The sequence below is a fragment of the Sturnira hondurensis genome, unplaced genomic scaffold, assembly GCF_014824575.4.
Source record: "Sturnira hondurensis isolate 20B ecotype Veracruz unplaced genomic scaffold, ASM1482457v3 Scaffold0011253, whole genome shotgun sequence".
Lineage (NCBI taxonomy): Eukaryota > Metazoa > Chordata > Mammalia > Chiroptera > Phyllostomidae > Sturnira > Sturnira hondurensis.
Window position 1 is genome coordinate 4,007,435 of NW_028083884.1, and position 19,698 is coordinate 4,027,132.

Sequence of the window (19,698 nt, forward strand, 5' to 3'; positions counted from 1 at the left end):
ACAATATAAGATATAATTTCTCAGTGAAAGAGATTCTTTTCTTTTTTTGGTAAGGAGAATGTTCTTGTCAAAGGAATGTATTTGCATGTGTATTGATTTTCAGTGGACTTTGAATCCACTAATCAAGGTTTTCCAACCTTGTTCCTGAGCTATTCACTCTACCCTGATTGGATCATGGGGTAGAAAAGAAAGTGGGGGAAAAAAGGCTTAGGGCCTGTGACAACTTTAAGTGGCTTTATTGCTTTCCTCTTGTCTTCCTGCCCGTTTGACCGGGGGTCAGGGGGGAGACAGAATAGAGAGCAAGAAGGCAGACCTTGGCCATTTGATTGGCAGTAGTGACACCGGGGTAGGTCCTGGGGTGGTGTGGCTCATGGGAAAGGGTGGGTTGTATTGGTGTGTTCGTTGGAGTTCTCTAGAGAAAGAGAACCAATGAGGAGGGGCGGTGTACATCATACATATACATATACATATACATATACATGAAAAGAGTCTTATTATAAAGAATTGGTTCACATTATTATTATGGACACAGACAAGACCTAGGATCTTCTGGGTGAGTGAGCAAGCTGGAGACCAAAGAGAGCCCATGGTATAGTTTCCGTCTGTAGGTCAGCAGGCACAAGACCTGGAAAGAGGCAGTGTTGCAGTCTGGGTCTGAAAGCAGGAGAAAACAGATTTCCCACTTTCAAGGCAGTCAGGAAGGGGGCATTCTTTCTTAGGACTTCAACTGATTGGACAAGGCCCACCCTGTTTAGGGAGGGCAGTCGGCTTTACTGAGACTACCAACTTAAATGTTAATCTCACACAGAATCCTCCCAGAAACACCCAGAATGATGTTTGACTGTGTAGCTGAGTACCCTATGACCCAGTCAAGTTGACTCATAAAATTAAACATCACAGTGGGCATGAGGAACACTTCTTAAAGAATTTCAGGGTGAACATATTCCATTGAACTGTTTCATCTTTGGAGGGCGCTTGCTTGAAGCTTCTATTCATTCAGTGGAAGTGTCTGCGGAGTGGGGAGATTTTAGACAGTGGTTCGGATCCTCGGTCCCGGATACCTCATTCCGGTCCCCTCACGTGTCCTTTGAGACCCATCCTGTCTGTTTTCTGTGTGGTCTAGGCCCCACCTTGATGGATGGTTTTTCCCTAGTATTGCCATGTTTTCCTCTCAGTACCACACTGTTCTCCAACTTAGACTTCAGTTCAGAACATTTAAAGCTGGCACTTTCTCTGCTCAGGTGGTTTACAGTGATGATCATGTATTCTTACTTCATTTATGTGAATTTGTACAAGTATTCTGAGCTGTACCAATAACTCCCTCCTTCGTAATCTTGATGTTCTATAAAACACAGTCTCAGAATTCCCCCTCAGAACTGGAGGTATGGTCATTATCAGGTGTTGTGAGAGGGTAAGGAGAGGCCTCTGATTATTGAGAATGCTCCCCGAACCCCACCCTACGGCAGGCAGACATTGAATACTCCTGCCTCCTGTTGACAGAATGGGAAAAAATGAGCAAATAAAGTTTGCATTATTTCATTCCTCCCAACTTCTGGAATAAAATGGGCTTATTTTAAAGTCCTGTGTAAGTTAGAATTCTAACTTCTGTGAAAATAATTCAATTCCATGTGGGGACCCTATGAGGCCACAGAAAACAAACTAGATCAAGTCAGTTGCCCCAAGACAGATTCCCTTCCAGTTGGTGAGTCCCAGAAATTTCCAGGGGTAGAGCAGGATATAGTGCTTTCTTTCCGCTGTGCTTTGTGGGAGATCGCTCAGTGGGTTGGGGAATTTTAAGGGAAAGAAAGGACAGAATTCAAAAAATTACAGTTATCCAGAAGCATTGTTGTTTGGTCCTCAGCACATGTGACTGTGCGTCCGGTTGCCCCTTTTCCTAGAGGCGACTTGATGCCTTTGCCGTCCTCCGAGCATCCCATTTGTTTTCCATTGCTCGCTCCTAGCGTGTCTCCCCCAGGTCTCTTTGTCAAATCCAGCTCACTGCATAGAACAGATTAATAATGTAGTTAAAAGAATTCAAGAATCATTGATTCATTTGTTTCTGGTAAACTTTTTTGGGTGAATGATGGGATCTATGGAGAAATGTACACACACTTATACATTTATATATTCCTACATAAGATTCACCTGTGTTATTTTGTGTAGCTGAAGTTCATTCCTATTCATTGATACATAATTCATTTCATAAATGTCCCAGAATGTGTTTATCCATTGTGGGTACTGATAGACATTTGAGCTATTACCAGTTCAGGGAAATTATGGAAATTCTATATGAACATTCTTTTTTTTTAACTTATTTGTATTGTTGACACTATTACAGATGTCCCCATTCCCCCCTCCCCCACCCTTGCCCACCTCTACCCAACCCCACTCACCCCCCCTTCCCTCTGGCCACACCACGCTGTTGTCTGTGTGTGTACATGAACATTCTTGTGCGCGTATCCTGGTGCACCGGTGCTGTATTTCTGTAAGAAATAGAGAAGTGGACTCATTGGCTCAGAGGATGTGGGTATATTCAGCTCCACTAGCTCATGCCAATTTTCCAAAGTGGGTCTGTCAGTTCACACGCAGTCTTTAGTGTGAGAATTGCTGTTATTCCACAAACCTGCCAACACTAGCTGTTTTCAGACTTAAAACTTCTTATCTACTTTACAAGTGTGTGGGCTTTATTTGTGTTTTCAAGCAACTAATGAAGTTAAGTGCCTTTTTGATATATGTATTGGTGATTTGGAATTTTTTTATGGAGTTATAAGAGTTTTGTCCATTTTTCTATTATCTGCTTTTTTCCATTGGTTTGTGGATTTTCTTTTTATCCTTTATGGTATCTTTTAATATAGGTTTTAAATTTTTAATGTCAAATTTATCATGATTTACATTTATGCATATTTTAAATTGTGTGCCAATCAAGTACTCTAAATGTATTTTCTCTTTTAAGTGTCTGTTGGTGTCACACCGATCCAGGTCATTTTATGCCTATATTTCACAAGCAGATATTTTCTGAAAATCCCTCCTAATTCTTTCATCCTTGCCTCTCCCTCAAACATGTTACCTCAAGGACATTTTTGAACTTTAGGTATGGACATTGAGGTTTTTTTCATCATGTGCTTCACTTTGTAAATGTCTGTGTATCATAGTAGTAATTATAGCAGTCTTTCAGTGAGTTTGGTTGCACACAAAGTGATGAGACAACTTTCTCGTCCTTGAAGTGATGAAAAAACTTGCTAATTTTTTAAACGTAGGAAGGAGGCTCCTTAAGTTCTACTTGTTTGTTCATGCACCTGAGAGTTGGGGATTTACTGGTTCTCTAGAATCTGTACATGTTGTTTCTTGCATCATGAGGCCTCCAGTAATCTCTTGTCAATCTTTTCTCTCTCCCAAAGATCCCTCATGTCCATGATCCGGAAGCGGTCCCACCCCAGCGGCAGTGGTGCTAAGAAAGAAAAGGCTGCTCAACCAGAAACAAGTAATTCTCTCCTCCCCACTCCCCCTTGCTTCATTTTCAGTGGTTGATCGATGGTGTACAATTTTTTAACAGTACACAAAGTTGTCAGCTTCAGTGACTGTGAACAGATTGTCAGGGGGTTGGGGGGATGTGAACTTGACAGCTATAGGAGCAAACCAGGTAACAGTCACTGCCTTCGTGTATCTCATTGTCAAGAACAGCACCTTCCAACCTTTCTCATCTCACGGCACACAGACGAATCGCTAAAATTCTGTAGCACACCGTTTGAAAATCATTGGCTAGAGCAGATTAGCATGCACACACATCACTGTAAGGTGGAATATACTGAGACACGTGATTAAGGTCCAAAGGTACTTGGGGGCATAAAGGAAAGAGAGGTAGCAATTCCAGATGAGGGACTTGGGGAAAGGCTTTGCAGACTTGATAGCCCTGGACCGGGGCTTTTATCAAGCACGTAGTGTGTGCTCCTCAGTGCTGCACGCTGGAGATGCAAGACATAGAATTTGCCTTTGAGTGGGGGAAACAGGAAGAAAACTAATGATCCAATTAAATGTATAATTGTTCAAGTGTACTTTCTGATCAGAACTGGGGAGGCAGCACACACGTTGCTAGGGGAGTTTTTAGGGGGGCTGCAGGTGTCAGCGATGCTTAAGCTGAGTCACTGGATTTGGAAAGTCAGGGTGAAGTATTTAGGATGAAAGCAGTTCACACAGAGAGGCAGCCGATTCAAAGGTCCAAACCTGGGGAGGAGTTTGGCATATTAGGAAACCGAAAGAAAGGTGATGTTACTAGAACACAGGGGTGCAAGGGAAGAGTTCTGGTGGGTAGGCAAGAGCTACATTCGGGAGCCTATGGTCGAGGTTTTGAAATTTATCCTAAGGGCAGTAGGAGTTTTAGGGAGGGGTGTAGCTTGAGACTTTTTTTAACTCACACCTGCTGTGGTGAGAGGGGAGAGAACAGGCGTGAAGGAATGAGGGAAGACAGCCGCAGTCATTCAGACGGATGTTCGGATGTTCGCGGTGGCTCCCGTCAGGGTGGCAGTGGTAGAGGTGGGGGGAAATGGAGGAATTCAGGGACTATTCGGGGAGGTGAGATTCACAGGACTCTGTGGTTTGCTGGAGAGGGAGATGCTGAAGACAAGAGGAAGAGAAGAGAATGGAGGGAGAAGGGCTTCGCTGTTGAGCAGGGGCCCTGGGCCACCAGAGGCAGAGTCAGTTCCCAGCGCTTTGGGCAGGTTGGTGAGTGGCCACAGTGAGAGCAGAACTTTGAATGCTGAGGCCGGATCTTGGCCTCTGTGCCTGAGAATGGTAGAATCCGGACTAGACTCAACGGTGTTTGCTCAGCGCCTGTCTGTTACACAGCATGGTAGATGTGCCTGGCTCAGAACCAGGCTGGTGCAGACTTCTGGGTTCCCTTTTCCAGCCCGCAGGTTTCACTGCTGCAGTCAAGCATTTTCCTATCATCGGCAGTGTCACAGGTCCCATCCCACTGTCCTTTGTTCTGTGCTTCTCCCCGAATCGGAATAGAATCCAAACTCTGTCAGCGTCTGCTTGTAGATGGGCCTCTGCTTTTACGTCGGCCTCATCTCATTAGCCCTCCCCCATCTGTGGCTGGACCGTTTCCACCAGCCCCCTCTGCACTTGCTCCTGTTACTCTTCGTTCCAGAATTGCCCTCCTGCCCTTCCTTTACTCAGAGCTTTCTCAGGCAGGGTACTCTTCTGATTCCATCTGTCCAGTTAGGTTCCAGGCATATTGTCTGTGTGTTCCAGGCTCTTCCGCCTCTTCCTTTATTCATTAGCATTAGTATTAGTATTGATAATCCAAAATGAATGCCACATCACTCTGTGTTGCTATAGCATTTTGCTTCAGATTTTGTTGTAAAGATTTAATGCTGCAGGCCCCGCTCCTGTGCTTTCTGGTTCCTGCTCTGATGTTCTAGTCGTTTCCACATCTCTGGAGGGTTTACTCCTCTCTGCGACCTCCCACAGTTTTCACGCATACTGAATGATTCCAAGTTTAGATTTCATCTTTTCTTTCTTAGCAAGCACCTCACAACCATCACAGATGAAGCTGTTGGATTTGACGTGTGTGAATTGACTTTCTGTGCCTGATTCCTGTGGCCCTTTGTAGTATATTGCTCTGTGCAGTGATGCTGCCGAAAGGCAAACTCTGCTTTTCACAGGGTGTTGCCGGATTCAGAAAAGTCCTGCCTTTGGTGATTTGCAGGACGGCCCTGCTCCTGGCTTCCTGGCTACACCCCTTTCCTGACACTGAATTAAAATTTTGTTTGTGTTGATCTGCTTTGGGGATAGTTGCCAAGTCTGGGAGGATCAGGGGGGCAGTCAGAACAGAGTAGTTTCCCCTTCTAAGTAAATCACATTATCAGCTTGTCAACCTGGACAGCACCCTTAAATTGAAAAGAAGTATTCTAGAACTTACTATCCCCCAGTGTTAGGGACCATACTTTTCCTTGCGGAAATGATGTTTCATTTACGGCTCATGAAATGTGGCATTTCCACCCTTACCCTCGAGCTGTTGCATTGCACTTCGGGGACCTGAGTGACCAACACAGAAGTCGCTCGTGAGATTTTAAACTGGGGCACCTCTAGACTCATACTGCCTCAAATGATAGGCACCCTGACCACACGTGGCTGGAGCCTCTGTCTGGCGGGGTCGTTATTTATCATGTCTTGTTAATACTTCACACTATAAAATAGTTGTTGAATGAATGCATCAACAGTGATTAAGTGCGTGATGAATGAATGCATAGCATCAAACGCTGGGCTCCTCTGGGACACTTTGGAGTTTGCATTTAAAACGAAGGGAGCAGCCTTGCTCTCACATCATTTCCTGATGTTAGCATGATGCTTACTGTTCAGTGGGTATGGCTTTCAGAGCTTATGAATGGAGAAACTTATTTTTTAGGTTATGTTTCTTAAAAAACTTGATTGTAGGGAGTACCTGTGGACTATTATAATAATTTTAGTTTTAAGTATAAGAAATCATTACAGACTTGGAAGTTAGTGACTAATTTTGTTAAGTATGCAGTTATTGGACACAGTCTGAGATTTTATATAGGTCATTTTATATAGGTCTGAGATTTTAGGTCATTAATTTGTTGATACTTTCTTACCCCAGTTTACCAATCTGTAGAATGGGGGTAATAGTAGTTTTTATTTTACAGGGTTGTTGTGAGAGTTAACAAGTAACATGTAAAGTATTTAGGATAGTACTTAGCACATAGAAAATACCCCAAATGTGCCCTGGTTGGTGTGGCTCAGTGGACTGAGTGCTGGCCTGTGAACCATAGGGTCGCTGGTTCGATTCCCAGCCAGAGCACATGCCTGGGTTGTGGGCCAGGTCCCCAGTAAGGGGTGTGCAAGAGGCAACCACACATTGATGTTTCTCCCTCCTTTCCCCTCTCTAAAAATGAATAAATAAAATCTTAAAAAAAAAAAAGAAAATACTCAGTGTTAGCTAAAAAAAAAAAAAATAGGGAAGGTCCTAACCACCCTTTGAGGGGCAGGTGTCCTCATTTATCAGGTTCTTGTGAGCTTGTGGTTAAGAAAATTTCTTTAACTCTATGACCTTAGGTCAAATTCAGACTTACTTGACCATGATGTATTCTTTAGAAATTTTGTATATCATAGTGGCATAAGATTTTTTTCATGCCGTTTAAAAAATGTTAAAGAGAAAACTAATCCTGTGGCATTCAACATTCATTTTAGTTTTTTCTAGGTAAAAACAAAAGGTTTTGTTGAGCAGCAAGGTGATGGTTTTGTCTGTGGGTCTTTTTCTTTCTTTTTTTTAAGGAATTAACTTATTTTTCAAGTGGATCTTAAAATTTAAGCCTCAATTAATAACATGTAGCTTTCTGATCCAAGACTGACCTTGAAGCACTAACTCAAAGAACATTTGATTTGATTTTCCTGTGGCAGTTCGATAACATTAGACCTGTTGTCTTCATTTGTCCCTTCTCTTTAATCTCCAGCATCCTGCATATTTCTATTGTCCCCCTGATTACATGCTTTTGTGAGACAATTACCAGCTGCACGAATGCAGAAAGAATTACAAAACATGCCATGAGCTCTCCGTGGGTGACCCTTGCAGATTTATTAGAACTACTTAATAGTTTAGAAGTCCGTATAGATTGCTTTTTGCTGGTTCAAAAACAGGGTCGGCGAGAAAGAAAGCTGGTGGAGCTAAGCTCGTGTTGCCCTCTGTTGTGCCTGAGTAGGGAATCTGATAAGAGTGATTTTTTTCCCTTAAGACCAATTAAGCCTTTACATTGGAAAAAGACTGAGAAATTAAAGGCTGGTTAAAATCTGTACGCAGGACTGATGGTGGCACTTCTCTGAATTATCACTGTGATTCTGGCAAGCAAAAATTAAAAAAAAACCCTATTTTAAATTCCTGCTATGTTAGACGCTGCAGCAGATTTGAATGGTGCAGACCATAATTCTCCATCTGTCCGCCTTAAGTAGTTTTGTGTGGAGCATTTAATTGGGTCTCAGTCGTTCCTTGGAGCGCTAATCTGTTTGTAGGCTCTGTTCCTGTTGCTATGCAGCTCTTCCCAAGTCTCACTCAAGATGGCAGCCTTTTTGAACATCAGATGGGGTGGGGGTTTTTTTGGAAGATTTTAAATTCCTGGGGAGAAATTCCACACCCAGACCAGGTGCTTGTATGACGGGTCCAGATTTTATCTCCTTTGGTTTTGAATAGGGCGGCAAAAGCACTGTGCAGTGCATTATTTAGGTGTTCAGGTATTTAGGGAGGGAGGGAGTGAATGAATGAATGAATTTCTGTCCGTAGTAATTTTGTCTGTCCCCGTGTTGATGTTTGTGGGCCATCAACAGAAACTGCCCAGGAAAATGGCACTTAATGGCACATAGTGGATCAACCCACAGTTTTGTTCTTTTCATTTTCTGACTTTGCTGCCATTTTTCCCATGTTGCTTGGCAAAAAGTACTTCTTCTTTTTTTGTGTGTGTGTGACTTCTGGGCATGAAAAGTGCTGTCTGGATATTTTAATTCCCAGCTTTTCAGTGGCTTGTGAGGATGACAGAATACATTTGAAGTCGGGACTGTATGAGAAAGTCCAGGTTGTGCAGTGGATGTAGCAGGGGCCCCATTGGGGTGGTGCTTGCAGAGGCGAGGTGCTGGCACCGTGTGGGCTCTCTGAGCGGCAACCCCGGGCATGGATATTGGCGGAATAACTACCCAGGGCCAGTGGGTACCAGCCACGGAGCAGAAAAGGGAGCCATCTCGTAGGCCTTCTCAGGGCAAAGCCTGCCTCAACGAGAATTGGCTTGGGGATGTAGTTGTAATTCCTCCATTTAGAAGTCATCCTTTTGGGGCTTAGTTATTTCTGCTCAAATAATAAAAACATCCATAGCCACTTAAAGCCAGAACTTTACAAGCCTGTCAGTAGGTAGATACTGGTTGAGTGGCCGCAGTGCGCCTCATCGTGTGGAGTCTTATTAAAGGTGCTACCCGGAAGGTATTTATGAGATATTTAAACCGAAATATATTGGCTGTAGTGAGTTACATGGACAGAAACACAAGGTCTAGAACTGCGTTAGTAGTTCTAGATACGTCTTCCAAAAATGATTCACTGCTTTTGGTCAAGCTGTTCTGCAGAAGAGACCAGTCTCCGCGTTCTGAACAGCAGGTTGGTGCTCAGCGCAGCGGCGTTCCTCTGGCTGACACATATTTCAACAGCTTGCTTGTTTCAGAAGCAAAGTAGTGCACAGTTAGACAATAGAACGTTGAAATTTTTAAATCAAACTTAATTACTTCCTGGCAGTTATCTCTAGATGTATGTTTTCTTTTAACACGGACAATTTTAAAAGACTTGAAAAAGGTTTGCTTAAATGTTTCCTTCCCATGTGCTCCCTAAACAAAGATAGTTTAAACATGGATTTTACCCATTTGCTGCTCATCTTTTGACTTAATTTCTTTCAATAAGTAAAAGACTCTTTTTTGATCTTTTATTTTCAGATGGGCTTTTTGGTACGTATTCCTTCTTTGGGCTAATTTCTTTGACATATGATGTACTATAACTTCTAAAATACTTTTCAGATAAATATGAATGATTATTTGGGGCTAGTTACAAATTTATGTTTTTGTTTTTATTTTTAATTTTATTTATTTTTAAATTGATTTTAGAGAGATAGAGAGCAATATCAACTTGTCATTCCACCCATCTATGCATTCATTGGTTGCTCCTTGTATGTGCCGTGACTGGGGATTGAACCCACAACCTTGGCATATTGGGACGAAGCTCTAACCAGATGAGCTACCTGGCCACGGCGAAAATTGGGTTTTTGAAAACCTGTATAAATTCATTCTGCTGACAAAGGGAACAAAATCCACTTTGATTGTTTAACATAGATGAGCCAGTATTGGTTTCCAGGCTCTAAATTAGACCTTAAAATTTATAATTCTTATGTTTCAAGGCAGATCATTTATTAAAAGATTTTTATGAAAAATATGTTGGTACCTTGTAGCTATTAACCTTAAATTGTTGGTGTTTTGTGACTTTGTCTGAAAAGTGACTGTGGTTAATTACATAGTAAAATCTTTTTAAGTCACCAAAAATAGGAAGTAACTATTCTCTTGTAGTGTAAGCTGACCTATATGTATGTTCCCCGAATAGCTGAAGAAGTCACAGATCTGAAGAGGCAAGCGGTTGAAGAGATGATGGATAGGATTAAAAAGGGGGTGCACCTCAGACCCGTCAACCCGGCACCTAGACCCAAGGCACAGGTATGGAACGACTAAATGCTTTTTCTCTTCCTTGGTGTTTCTTTTTTCAAATGTGAAATTTCGAAACATAATGCCAGCTATATTGGGATTAACCGTCGAATGTTAGGATAAGGCTAATGTGCCATAAAAGCCTTTGTTTCCATAAGCGTGTTTCCGGAAGACTCTGCTCGGCCCACAGTGGACCTAAATCACCATGGAAACTGGGTCCTGCTGTGGCGGGTACTGGCTGGCGTCAGCCTGACGGAGACACCGATAGGAACTGGTGTACTCAGCAAATCACAGTTGCTACATGGTTTCTTTTCTTTGATTACTGGTTGTTTTGTATAATTTAACAAATATTTATTGAGTATCTACTAAGTGCCAAGTACTGTTTTAGGGACTGAGGATTAAAGTAGGAAACAGGAGAGATGCAAGTTCTTGCCTTTCTCAGGCTTCTGTTTTTGTCTGTGTGTTTTGCGGGGGTGGCAGGGGCCTGGGGGTAAGGAGTCACATAATAATGCCAGAACAGACCTAAGACAGTTTTTGAGAAATAATTAGAGGTATATGATCATTTTCACTTGATTTCACAAACTTTTTCCAGGTCACTTCAAGGAGAAAATTTTGTGAAGGGGAAAAATATATTTATATACACACACACATATATATTTATACATCCATCTAAATAAAATCATCAATTTTAAGACCCCCGTGAGCACTGGGACCTATCGAAGCACTTAGAGTCTAGTTCAGTACTTCTTCTTTTCCCTTTGTATGTTGGTCGCATTTCAGGAGATCCAGTAATAGACATTTTGATACTTTTCTTGAAAAATAGTTTTCTCTTTTCATTTTAGTGAGGGATCAACAGATTGGTTCTCTTTCTTCTACTTTTAAAACAAACTTTTTTTTTTTTTTACTCTCAAAGATGCCCCTCTCCAGCTGCTCCATGTCCCCAAGTATCAAAACTGTTCAGTACAAATTCTGCTGGGCTTTGAAAGTTGCCACTTTGTCACAGGCAGACGAGATGGCCAGGCCAGGCCAGAATGGGCGTGGTGTGGGCTCTCCATGGTGCGGGAAAGGGGGTCCGGAGGGTGGAAGGAATACTCAGCTGCAGCGTAGATTGGCATCTAGTGAATGGAAGCTTTGGCCAACCATGAAGAGAAGACCAGCCACAATTTGATCTTGTGCTAGTGCTATGAAAGCAGTAAGTTGAGCAGAATGTAGAGCCCGAAGAGAAGCTGAGGGCGGAGCCAGTGTGGCACAGCCGTCTCAAGGCTGGTGTCTGGGGACTGAGTGCTGGGCACTGTCGCTGGAGTTGGGGCTTCACACTCTGCCCACTGCCCCTGCTGGGTTCTCCCGCAGCACCTACCCTGCCCGACTCACAGGGTTGTTTTCCCCATGGAACGGACTATGGTGTGAAAACGCTGTAAGATGCAGGGTCCAAGTGGAACCTTGGAAAAGAACACATTCTTGGAACTTTTGTGTCACAACTCTATTGGAAAGAAGAAGCGAAACCATGCCATTGCTAAAAAAAAAAAAAAAAAAAAAAAAAAGCAGAGTAATTCAGAAGCAAAATTAGTTTAGAAGGGAAAAAAATGTTGAAAACTTCTTAATTCCTAAGTAATCAGTGTTCCATATGTACTCTTCCAACAGTTACACATTATTTAATGTCAGTTCAAAATCTCGAAGACACCTGCACAAGGATCAGTGGACGAGTGGGGTTTTCGCTGGTAATCATTAATCTATGGAGAGGTAGTGCCGAATGACCTGGTCAGTCACCTTTCAAACAAGCAGTCACTGCGTGCCCGAGTACAGACTTGTTGCTGCAGTAACATTGGGGCTTTCCTGGACTGTCCCAAGTATGAGAGCATGCGGCCTGGGCTGCACAGCCTTCTGCAGCTAGAGGTGCAGCTTGCGTGGCATGGCGGCACTTTGGAGTATGCCTTTAACCACATCATTCGTTCAAAAGTCACGGCTTGTCCCCTGCAGAAGTCAAGCCTGCCTTGAGAATACTAATTTCCCTGCGAATTTTCAAGGCTCCTCGATGTTGTTGGCAGTGCTGGTGTGGCTCAGATTAATGTATGAGAGCTTTAGATGCACCCGGGTGGCATGTATATTTCACAGCAAACCTAGGCTGAGAAAGTTGAATGCCGTGGTCTAATCTGTCCACGAGCAGCAAGCCTCTCTCTCCTGTTATTGTCCATTTTTAAAAATTGGAGGGGCATCTTATTCTTTATTATCTTCTGAGAGGAAAAAATTGTAGGTTGCTATGAATCACCCCCCCCCCCCCCCCATTTCTTGATGAGAGAGGAATTAACCTTAACCCTTCCCGGAGTGCGAGAGCCTTGGGGGTCCTTTCACTGTCTTGCAGGCTTCCCTTCATCTCTATCCTTGATCTTTTTTCATGAGGTCCTCATGCTAAATTTTCCATCCCTTAAATTACCTGGGGGATCGATCCAGAGACTGTTACAGGGCCAGTAAATATCACCCAGAACTTTCCGGTTGTTTCTTTCATGGTGTAGCCAGAAGAGAACCAGGCTTGTAATCGAGACACTGACTCAAGTATGCTCTTCCTCAAGGTGTTACTTTCCTCATGGACCACACACCCTCTGAGGCCTTTTACTGTTTGCTAGCCAGGGATGCTAACGTTCTCCCGCAGCCCGTTCTTCGCTGGTCCCTGCTCCCGACTCAGTCCTGTTGTGAAATTCCTGAAACAGGACGTGCCTGTCCTCTGTGCCTGGCTTTCGCCCGGAGCTCATGGAGCCGAGAGAGGTTTTCTGCCCTGTCGCTTGTCCTCTTCTCTGCAGCCTTCCTCGTCCTCACTTGCTGGCAGGGGTCCTGCAATGTGAGTGGGGAAGCTTAGTGTAAAAAAATTAGAAATAATTAGAAATTAAGTCTTTGAAATCTGGTGCTTACCTGTTTTTTTTCTGTGTATGATAGCAGATAAGAAACACAATGATATTTAGAACATGGTGGCGTGGGTCCTTTTGCTTGGAATATTATTACTTCTAATTTTCTGTTTAACTGCCACTTGGGAGCACTAACCCAGTCTAATATTTTTTCCTAACAGTAAGACATAGACCTAATTAAAAGAAATAGTGAATATAAGGTATAAGCACTTTGTCATGTGAAATGTTTGTTGAGTATATTAAAAATGAATTACTCAGTCAATTGTTTTTTTAATTGTAGCCAGAATCTTCCAAAGGCTCTGAAAGTGCAGTGAATGAATTAAAAGGAATACTGGTAAGAATAGAACTCAGTTTATTATTCACTTAATGGGGAAATGGAAAGAGAATGTTTTTGAAGTCAATTGTTATGAATAATTGGTTTGATATGTTTTTTTTCCATGTCCAGTCACCTCATTCCTTTTGATAGTTTGCTCGATTGGGCTCTGGCCCCCCCCGTCAGCTGTGTTATTAAAGGTATCCATACTCTGCTGTCTCTGTTCTAAAAGAATGGTTACGCTCTCACCAAAGTCATGGTTTCTTGTCCTTGCCCTCCGGGCCTTGCATTGCAGCTTGAAGGGAACATGTCTGGCCAGATGTGAAGAGCTGGTCCGTGCTTATTAATACCGGAAATCCAGTAGAGTCCCTTACATCAGTAGTGCTTACCTTTGGGGTGTGAAAGTGGAATTCTTGGCACCTGAATGTCAACCTGAGCCCCTGCCCAAATAATGTCCCCAACAGGATCAGTCTGCTTTTTCTCAGTTTCTAAGATTTGATGATCAATTGGAGAATAAACTAAAAGCCCCCTTCTTCCCGTCACTAGTTTTGTTTTCTAAAAGCTATTCCTATCCATTGGAGAACACGTTTGATGCCCACCTCCAGCTATATTTGTCCTTTCCAAAGTAATGAGCTTTGCCAACCGAGTAAATGAGTACTGCCCTGTCCAACAGTTGCTCTCAGAGACAAACGCCTCACTTAGGAAATGTTTCAGATACTTAGCGCTCTGTTCTCTGATCCTGTGAGAGTCTCAACACCAGTCATTATGCACAGTAAGTCAGCAAACCCGGGGGCGGGGGCGGGGCTTCGGGACTAGTATTCCCATGTTTGTTGCTACTATGCTAATTATGCATTGCATGTAGACATCCCCGTAATTGTGGTAAACAGAATTATTTTCATCAAGCACGAAACAGTACACTTAACTCAGAATGGCTTAATTAGTTAGCTTTAGTTTTTGGCGAGTGAAATTAGTACGAGAGAGGTGTAGCCGTGGCTAACAGTACTGGTCTGCCTACAGAGTCGAGTAAAACTGCTGAAAAACTAGGTGGCTCTTACCTAAGGGAGCCAGCAAATGTCACCCACAGCTTCGCTTCTGGGTTGCTCTTGGAAGAGCGACTTTTGTCACCCAGTGTACTGTTGAGAACTCTCTCTGCAGTCTCTTCTTTTTCTTTCCTTTATTTTTTTTTTTGTTTCTGCATTACAATGCTAATTCCTGTTCAAGAAAATGTCGCCCAGGGCATCATGAGATTCTAGAGTAGAGTTCTGATCAACAGTGAAAGAGTCAACTATACCGAGTGTGACTTTTTAAAAATTAGGTTGATTTGAAAAATCAGATATCTACACGAGATGCGTGTGAAATGTGACTGGCCAGGATGTGCCGCGTCCTAGGATGCTGGTGGCAGCGAGCTTCCTGAGGTGGCATTGCTCAGAGAGATCGCAGTCACTGCGTAATCCCGCTCCCCATCATCTGGCGCCACTTCAGGGAGAGACATTTTTGAAAAAGATTTTTGTGAAATAATTGACAACTTATAAAAATTGCCAAAACATCTTTTGTCCCCTGCAGATTGCCCCTGTTCTCCTTGTCTGGATTTGTCATTAGATTTTTCTACCTTATCTGGCATTGACCTATCTGGTGTTGTCGTCAGCGTAACTGTTATTCTGATGACATTATTTCTTTGCATTAAGTGGGTTTTGTTTTTTTTTTAAGAGAAACTCACAGTGTCCACCCCTACTTGTCTTTACCAAACAGCAACTCTCTGCTTCCTCCATAGAAGTCCCTTTGTGGGGATACATGACTTGTCACCTGGTGCCAAGAAGCCATACAACTTCTTGAAAAAGAGAGAAAAAGGAAGCCCTTATCAAATGGGCTCTATTAGTGTCTTTTGCTAGAGTTCAGACTATTAGGATTCTCAAAGTTAGTACCCAGCAAAAGACACCAGCCTCACAGTTGTGACATGTGAGAAGCACACATGAAAAGCCCACAGACTGTACCCTGAGATGGGAAGTGAGCATCTGTACCCAGAGATGCCAGGAAACCAGGACACAGCCTGGTCAGCTCCGTTATGGAGCAGCAAGCAGGAGGAGGCTCGGTGGGGAGCGTGCTTGCTGCAGTGAGCGGCGGTGCGAACCGAGCTATAAGGAACTCCCGGGACTTAGGGATCGGGCCCATCCCTGGAAGTCAGCACCCGAATAGGAAAAAAGCCCTGGCTGGGAAAACTTCACTGTATTTTGAGGTGTAAAGCTTTCAAGCCAATTTTTTCTCAGCCTATTTTTACTTAATTAAAAAAAACCCAACTGTGTATTATAAATTAAAAAATATATAGTTCATGTCTGTAGTCACCCAAGGATTTTGAGGTATTAGAAACCTCTTGAGTCTTCCCAGTCATTTAGAAGTCACTCGCAGTGGAAGTGGCAGTTTCTGGAGAATAGATCAATACAGATTAATCTAAAAGTCTCTTTTAAAATTCAGTTTGCCCCTAAATCAAAGAAACAAAAGTAGCATTCGAAAAAATTCTCTTACAGGTCTTTCTCACACATCTTCAGTTTTTCAAAGTACCCAAAAAATTGTCGAAGAGTTCATTTTGCCACTGACAATTAGATTACTCAGTATTATGAACATTTAACTAACATGGAGACTAATATTGTTGAATGATCAAAGTGGTCTGAAATAGGCATAGAGTATTGGTTTGGGAATTTGAAGAGCCAAGTTCAAAGTCTAGCCCTGAGGCCCTTTTCTCTGTAAGGTGAAAGAATTGTATGTACCACATGGCCCCTAAATTAACTTCTGGTTCTCCAATTCTATGATTATAATATAAATAGATGATGAAAATAATCTTGGTACTTTATTAGCTGAGCTGCTTTATCATTTTGGTTGAGAGTCATGCGGAAACCTTTCTTTCATAACTGCCTCCATATTTAAAGTTTACTTACAAATTAGCTGAATCAACTGTATCAGTCAGCGAGTGGAGAAAAATGATGGGATTCAAGGATTTGAACCCGGTGGGAAGAGAGGGTCATTTGCCCCACAGTCGGGAATTTGGGAAAATAATGCTCTTGTCCGAATGAAAAATGGAGAATATTGTGAAAGATAAATTCTTCAATAAAAGATACTCGTTGACTCCAGCCACTGGGAGAATCACACAGAATGTCCTTGATATTTAAACAATGTAGTACTAGTTTCATGAGTTGTTTTAATAAAAATGGCCACACCTTTTAAAAAGATCTGTTTACATATGATGCAGCTGGTAAGTTTTAAAAAATTATAAACAAATGATTTGAAAATAGTTTTTCTAATACGTCATGAAAAATTAATCTAAATTGGCTTTAGTTCTGTTTCATCTTATCAGTGTTTATCCTGATCTTATCTTGGAACTTTTAGATGAATAGACACAGATCTGCTTGTTAACGGTTAAATAAACCAAATAATTTTAAAATGATAAAATGAGCCGTTATTAGTGTTACATATAATGTCGTTTTCGTTTGAGTACATTGTATAAATATGTGCAATAAAAGGAAAGCAGGTGTATTGCAGGGTGGGGTGAGGAGCGGATGCGTGCTTGATTACTTTATGAGCCCCATGTAAGCACTTTGCACCTCGGTTTTGGCCGGGCACCTGGCAGGGAAAGGATGTAATCTCCTAATCTTGTTAGGCGAGTTCCTCCCGGACGTCAGGCTGCTGTTCCGTGACTGTGCTGGTAGGAGGAAAACACCCTCCTGAATAAAACAGCACAATAGCCTGTGTTGCAGGAGACTCGTAATTACCTGAGTTTACAAACCTTTTTGTTTTATAGGCTAAAGAAGAAACACGAGTTATCATGTTTAGCCCACTAGAATTCTCAGAATCCTCGGGAAGTTAGCAGGGACCAAAGTGCAGGGGTAAGACGGGCCTGTGCTGCGCTCGGAAAGGCCCCAGGCTGGCCGAGGTGCCCAAAAGCTGCCTTCTTACTCTGGTACAGAGTCGGGCGAGCTGTACCAGATGTGGGGTTCTGATTTGCTCTGATGGAAATACTCTGGTTCTCCTGCTTTGTGTGTCCCCAAGTCTGTGGCACAGGTGGGGAGGACTATTTCAAAGAAATGGTGTAGGTTTCTTAGGAAAGAAAATGGACCACTCGTAGTGGTGGAGTGCCAGACCCTTACACATGAGAAGCACCTCAGCTGGTGTTCTGTTCAGACACATGGTAACGGAGGTGGAAAGCCACGCCCCTCCCCCCAGTGCGTACTTCCTAGAGCCGCCAGGGCAGGGAACCACCGCCTGGGCCTTTCTCTGCCGTCTTGAAGGTCAGCACCAGTTTCAGCAGGAGCGCAGCTTTATGGCATCTCTTGTCTCCTTCGGCATCTCCTGGGTCCTGAATAACATATCCACTGCCTGCACTACTGTTAGGATTCTGGAGTTCCCGTGCCGGGCCCTTCCTGGCCCCCCTGCCGGAGTCTAACGTTTCCTCTTTCACAAGGAAGCCACGCTGTACCCAGTGCAGCACGTCTTCGGGTAGGCCACGGAGAGCCTTGTGTGCCTCCTTTGGCAGCCACAACACCATTGTCACCCGTGGTGCAGGCAAGGTCATTCTCTCCGAAGAATCAGCCACACATTTCTCAGTGTCCCAGGGGTTTCAGCTCTGTAGCTTGTGGCTGTCACATCAAGATAACCTTCTAAGGTGAGTTCAGCGTGTCGGTTCTCTCGTCCACATGGCGGAACAGCACACGTCAGATCTTAACCAGTGATGCGCAGGTGGCTGCCCGCCCCTGAACTTCGTACAGTTAACTTGGCAAGGCTGTTCTTGTACTGTTCTTTCCGTACGGGAGCCAACATCTTGCTTCGTCGGTAGCATCTTCTTCAGTGATCCACTGAGTGTTGAAGTTCGCACATGAACAATATATACATACATGTAAAGTGTATTTTATTTTCTAATTCCATTCAAATTCTGGTAATGCTTTGGTGGTTTGATTTTTATATTCTTTTGCGTATTGTATTAAGCCATTAACCTTTTTGTTTTTGTTTTGTTTCACTTTAGGGGACACTTAACAAATCCACTAGCTCAAGAAGCGTAAAATCCCTTGACCACCCTGAGAGCAGTGAGACTGAGTTAGAGAGGATTTTGCGCCGCAGAAAGGTGACGGCAGAAGCAGACAGCAGTAGTAAGCTGGTTTGACTTCTCCGCGGCTCTCCCCTTCCTCTCTGAAGCACCTTCCTTTACATCCCTTTTTTAACATGAAGTTATCTTTTTAAATGATTATGAACAAGTTTTAATGTGAATGAGAAGTATTGGATGGTCAAAGGCACTTATGGCTGTCTCATAAGAATGCTGATGTTATTTTTTTTTAAATTTATTGGCATGTTTACTTGTTTATTTGTAGGTACTGAGGGTTTTATAGATCTGGTTTTGGTTAATGCAAGATGCCCTTTCATTAAGCAAAGGCATTCAGGATGGGCTTTGGGAACAATGTAGCATTGAGTACAGGCTCTGGAACCAGACGGTGTAAGTTCGAATCCTGGCTCTGCCATTTACTGACTGCTTCCCCTTACACAAGTCACCTACCTCTTTGGGCCTCAGTTTCTTCATCTACAAAGTTAGGTTACTAAAAGCACTACCCCACAGGATCATTCTAAGAATTAAGTCATTCACTCTATGGAAAGTGCTTAGCACTGTGCCTGGTGAAAAGTCAGTATGTGACAACCAGTAGTAATAGTAGAAATTACACATCAGTTACAAATGCAGAGAAATCATCTCAGTTCTTCATATCCAGCTAGTTTAGTGGCTCTGCCTGTGAATGAGAAATTCCAGCTCTGACACCAAACTGTGGCCATCTGAGCGAGTCTTGCACTCACAGTTGGTATTTGTGTCCCGATACACATGTATTAGACATCAAAATTGGTTCCCAAACTAACTTTGTGTGTCCATTTTTCCCCATCCACTTAATCATGGGAATTAGCAGAAACCTTTCTGAGTTTTTTTTCTTGTGGCCGGGAGGCTGGCTTTGAAAAACTGGAGTAAAATTAATCAGCAACTGCAGGTAATAGGCCGCCTCATTTAGACTCTGTTCCGTCAGGTCCAGTTCGTTTAGCCCATGGTAACAGCTTCACTTGCACTGCCCCCGTATTTACATCAAGTTCAAGTTGCTAGAATATTAAGGAATTGGGTGTTTGGTAATCACGCTCTAGTTTTCACATAGGGACTTAAACAATCAAGTTAACCTAGAATCATCATCATACCAGCCAAACCTTTGTTATAAAAAGATGAAGCTTTTGTTTTCTTCT

General features: G+C 42.9%; 1 protein-coding gene across 3 annotated transcripts in view; it reads left to right on the top strand.

The window, feature by feature from the left end:
- Positions 1-19,698, top strand: part of SHTN1 (shootin 1) — a 95,293-nt gene that overhangs the window by 56,351 nt on the left and 19,244 nt on the right. Inside the window, exons 12-15 of one of the 3 annotated variants that reach the window (XM_037059675.1) lie at positions 3,399-3,481; positions 10,139-10,248; positions 13,414-13,467; positions 18,455-18,578. In XM_037059675.1, coding sequence (XP_036915570.1) covers positions 3,399-3,481; positions 10,139-10,248; positions 13,414-13,467; positions 18,455-18,578 — 371 coding nt within the window. The remainder of the gene's footprint in view (positions 1-3,398; positions 3,482-10,138; positions 10,249-13,413; positions 13,468-18,454; positions 18,579-19,698) is intronic. The other 2 variants (XM_037059676.1, XM_037059677.1) reach the window with 2 other exon arrangements.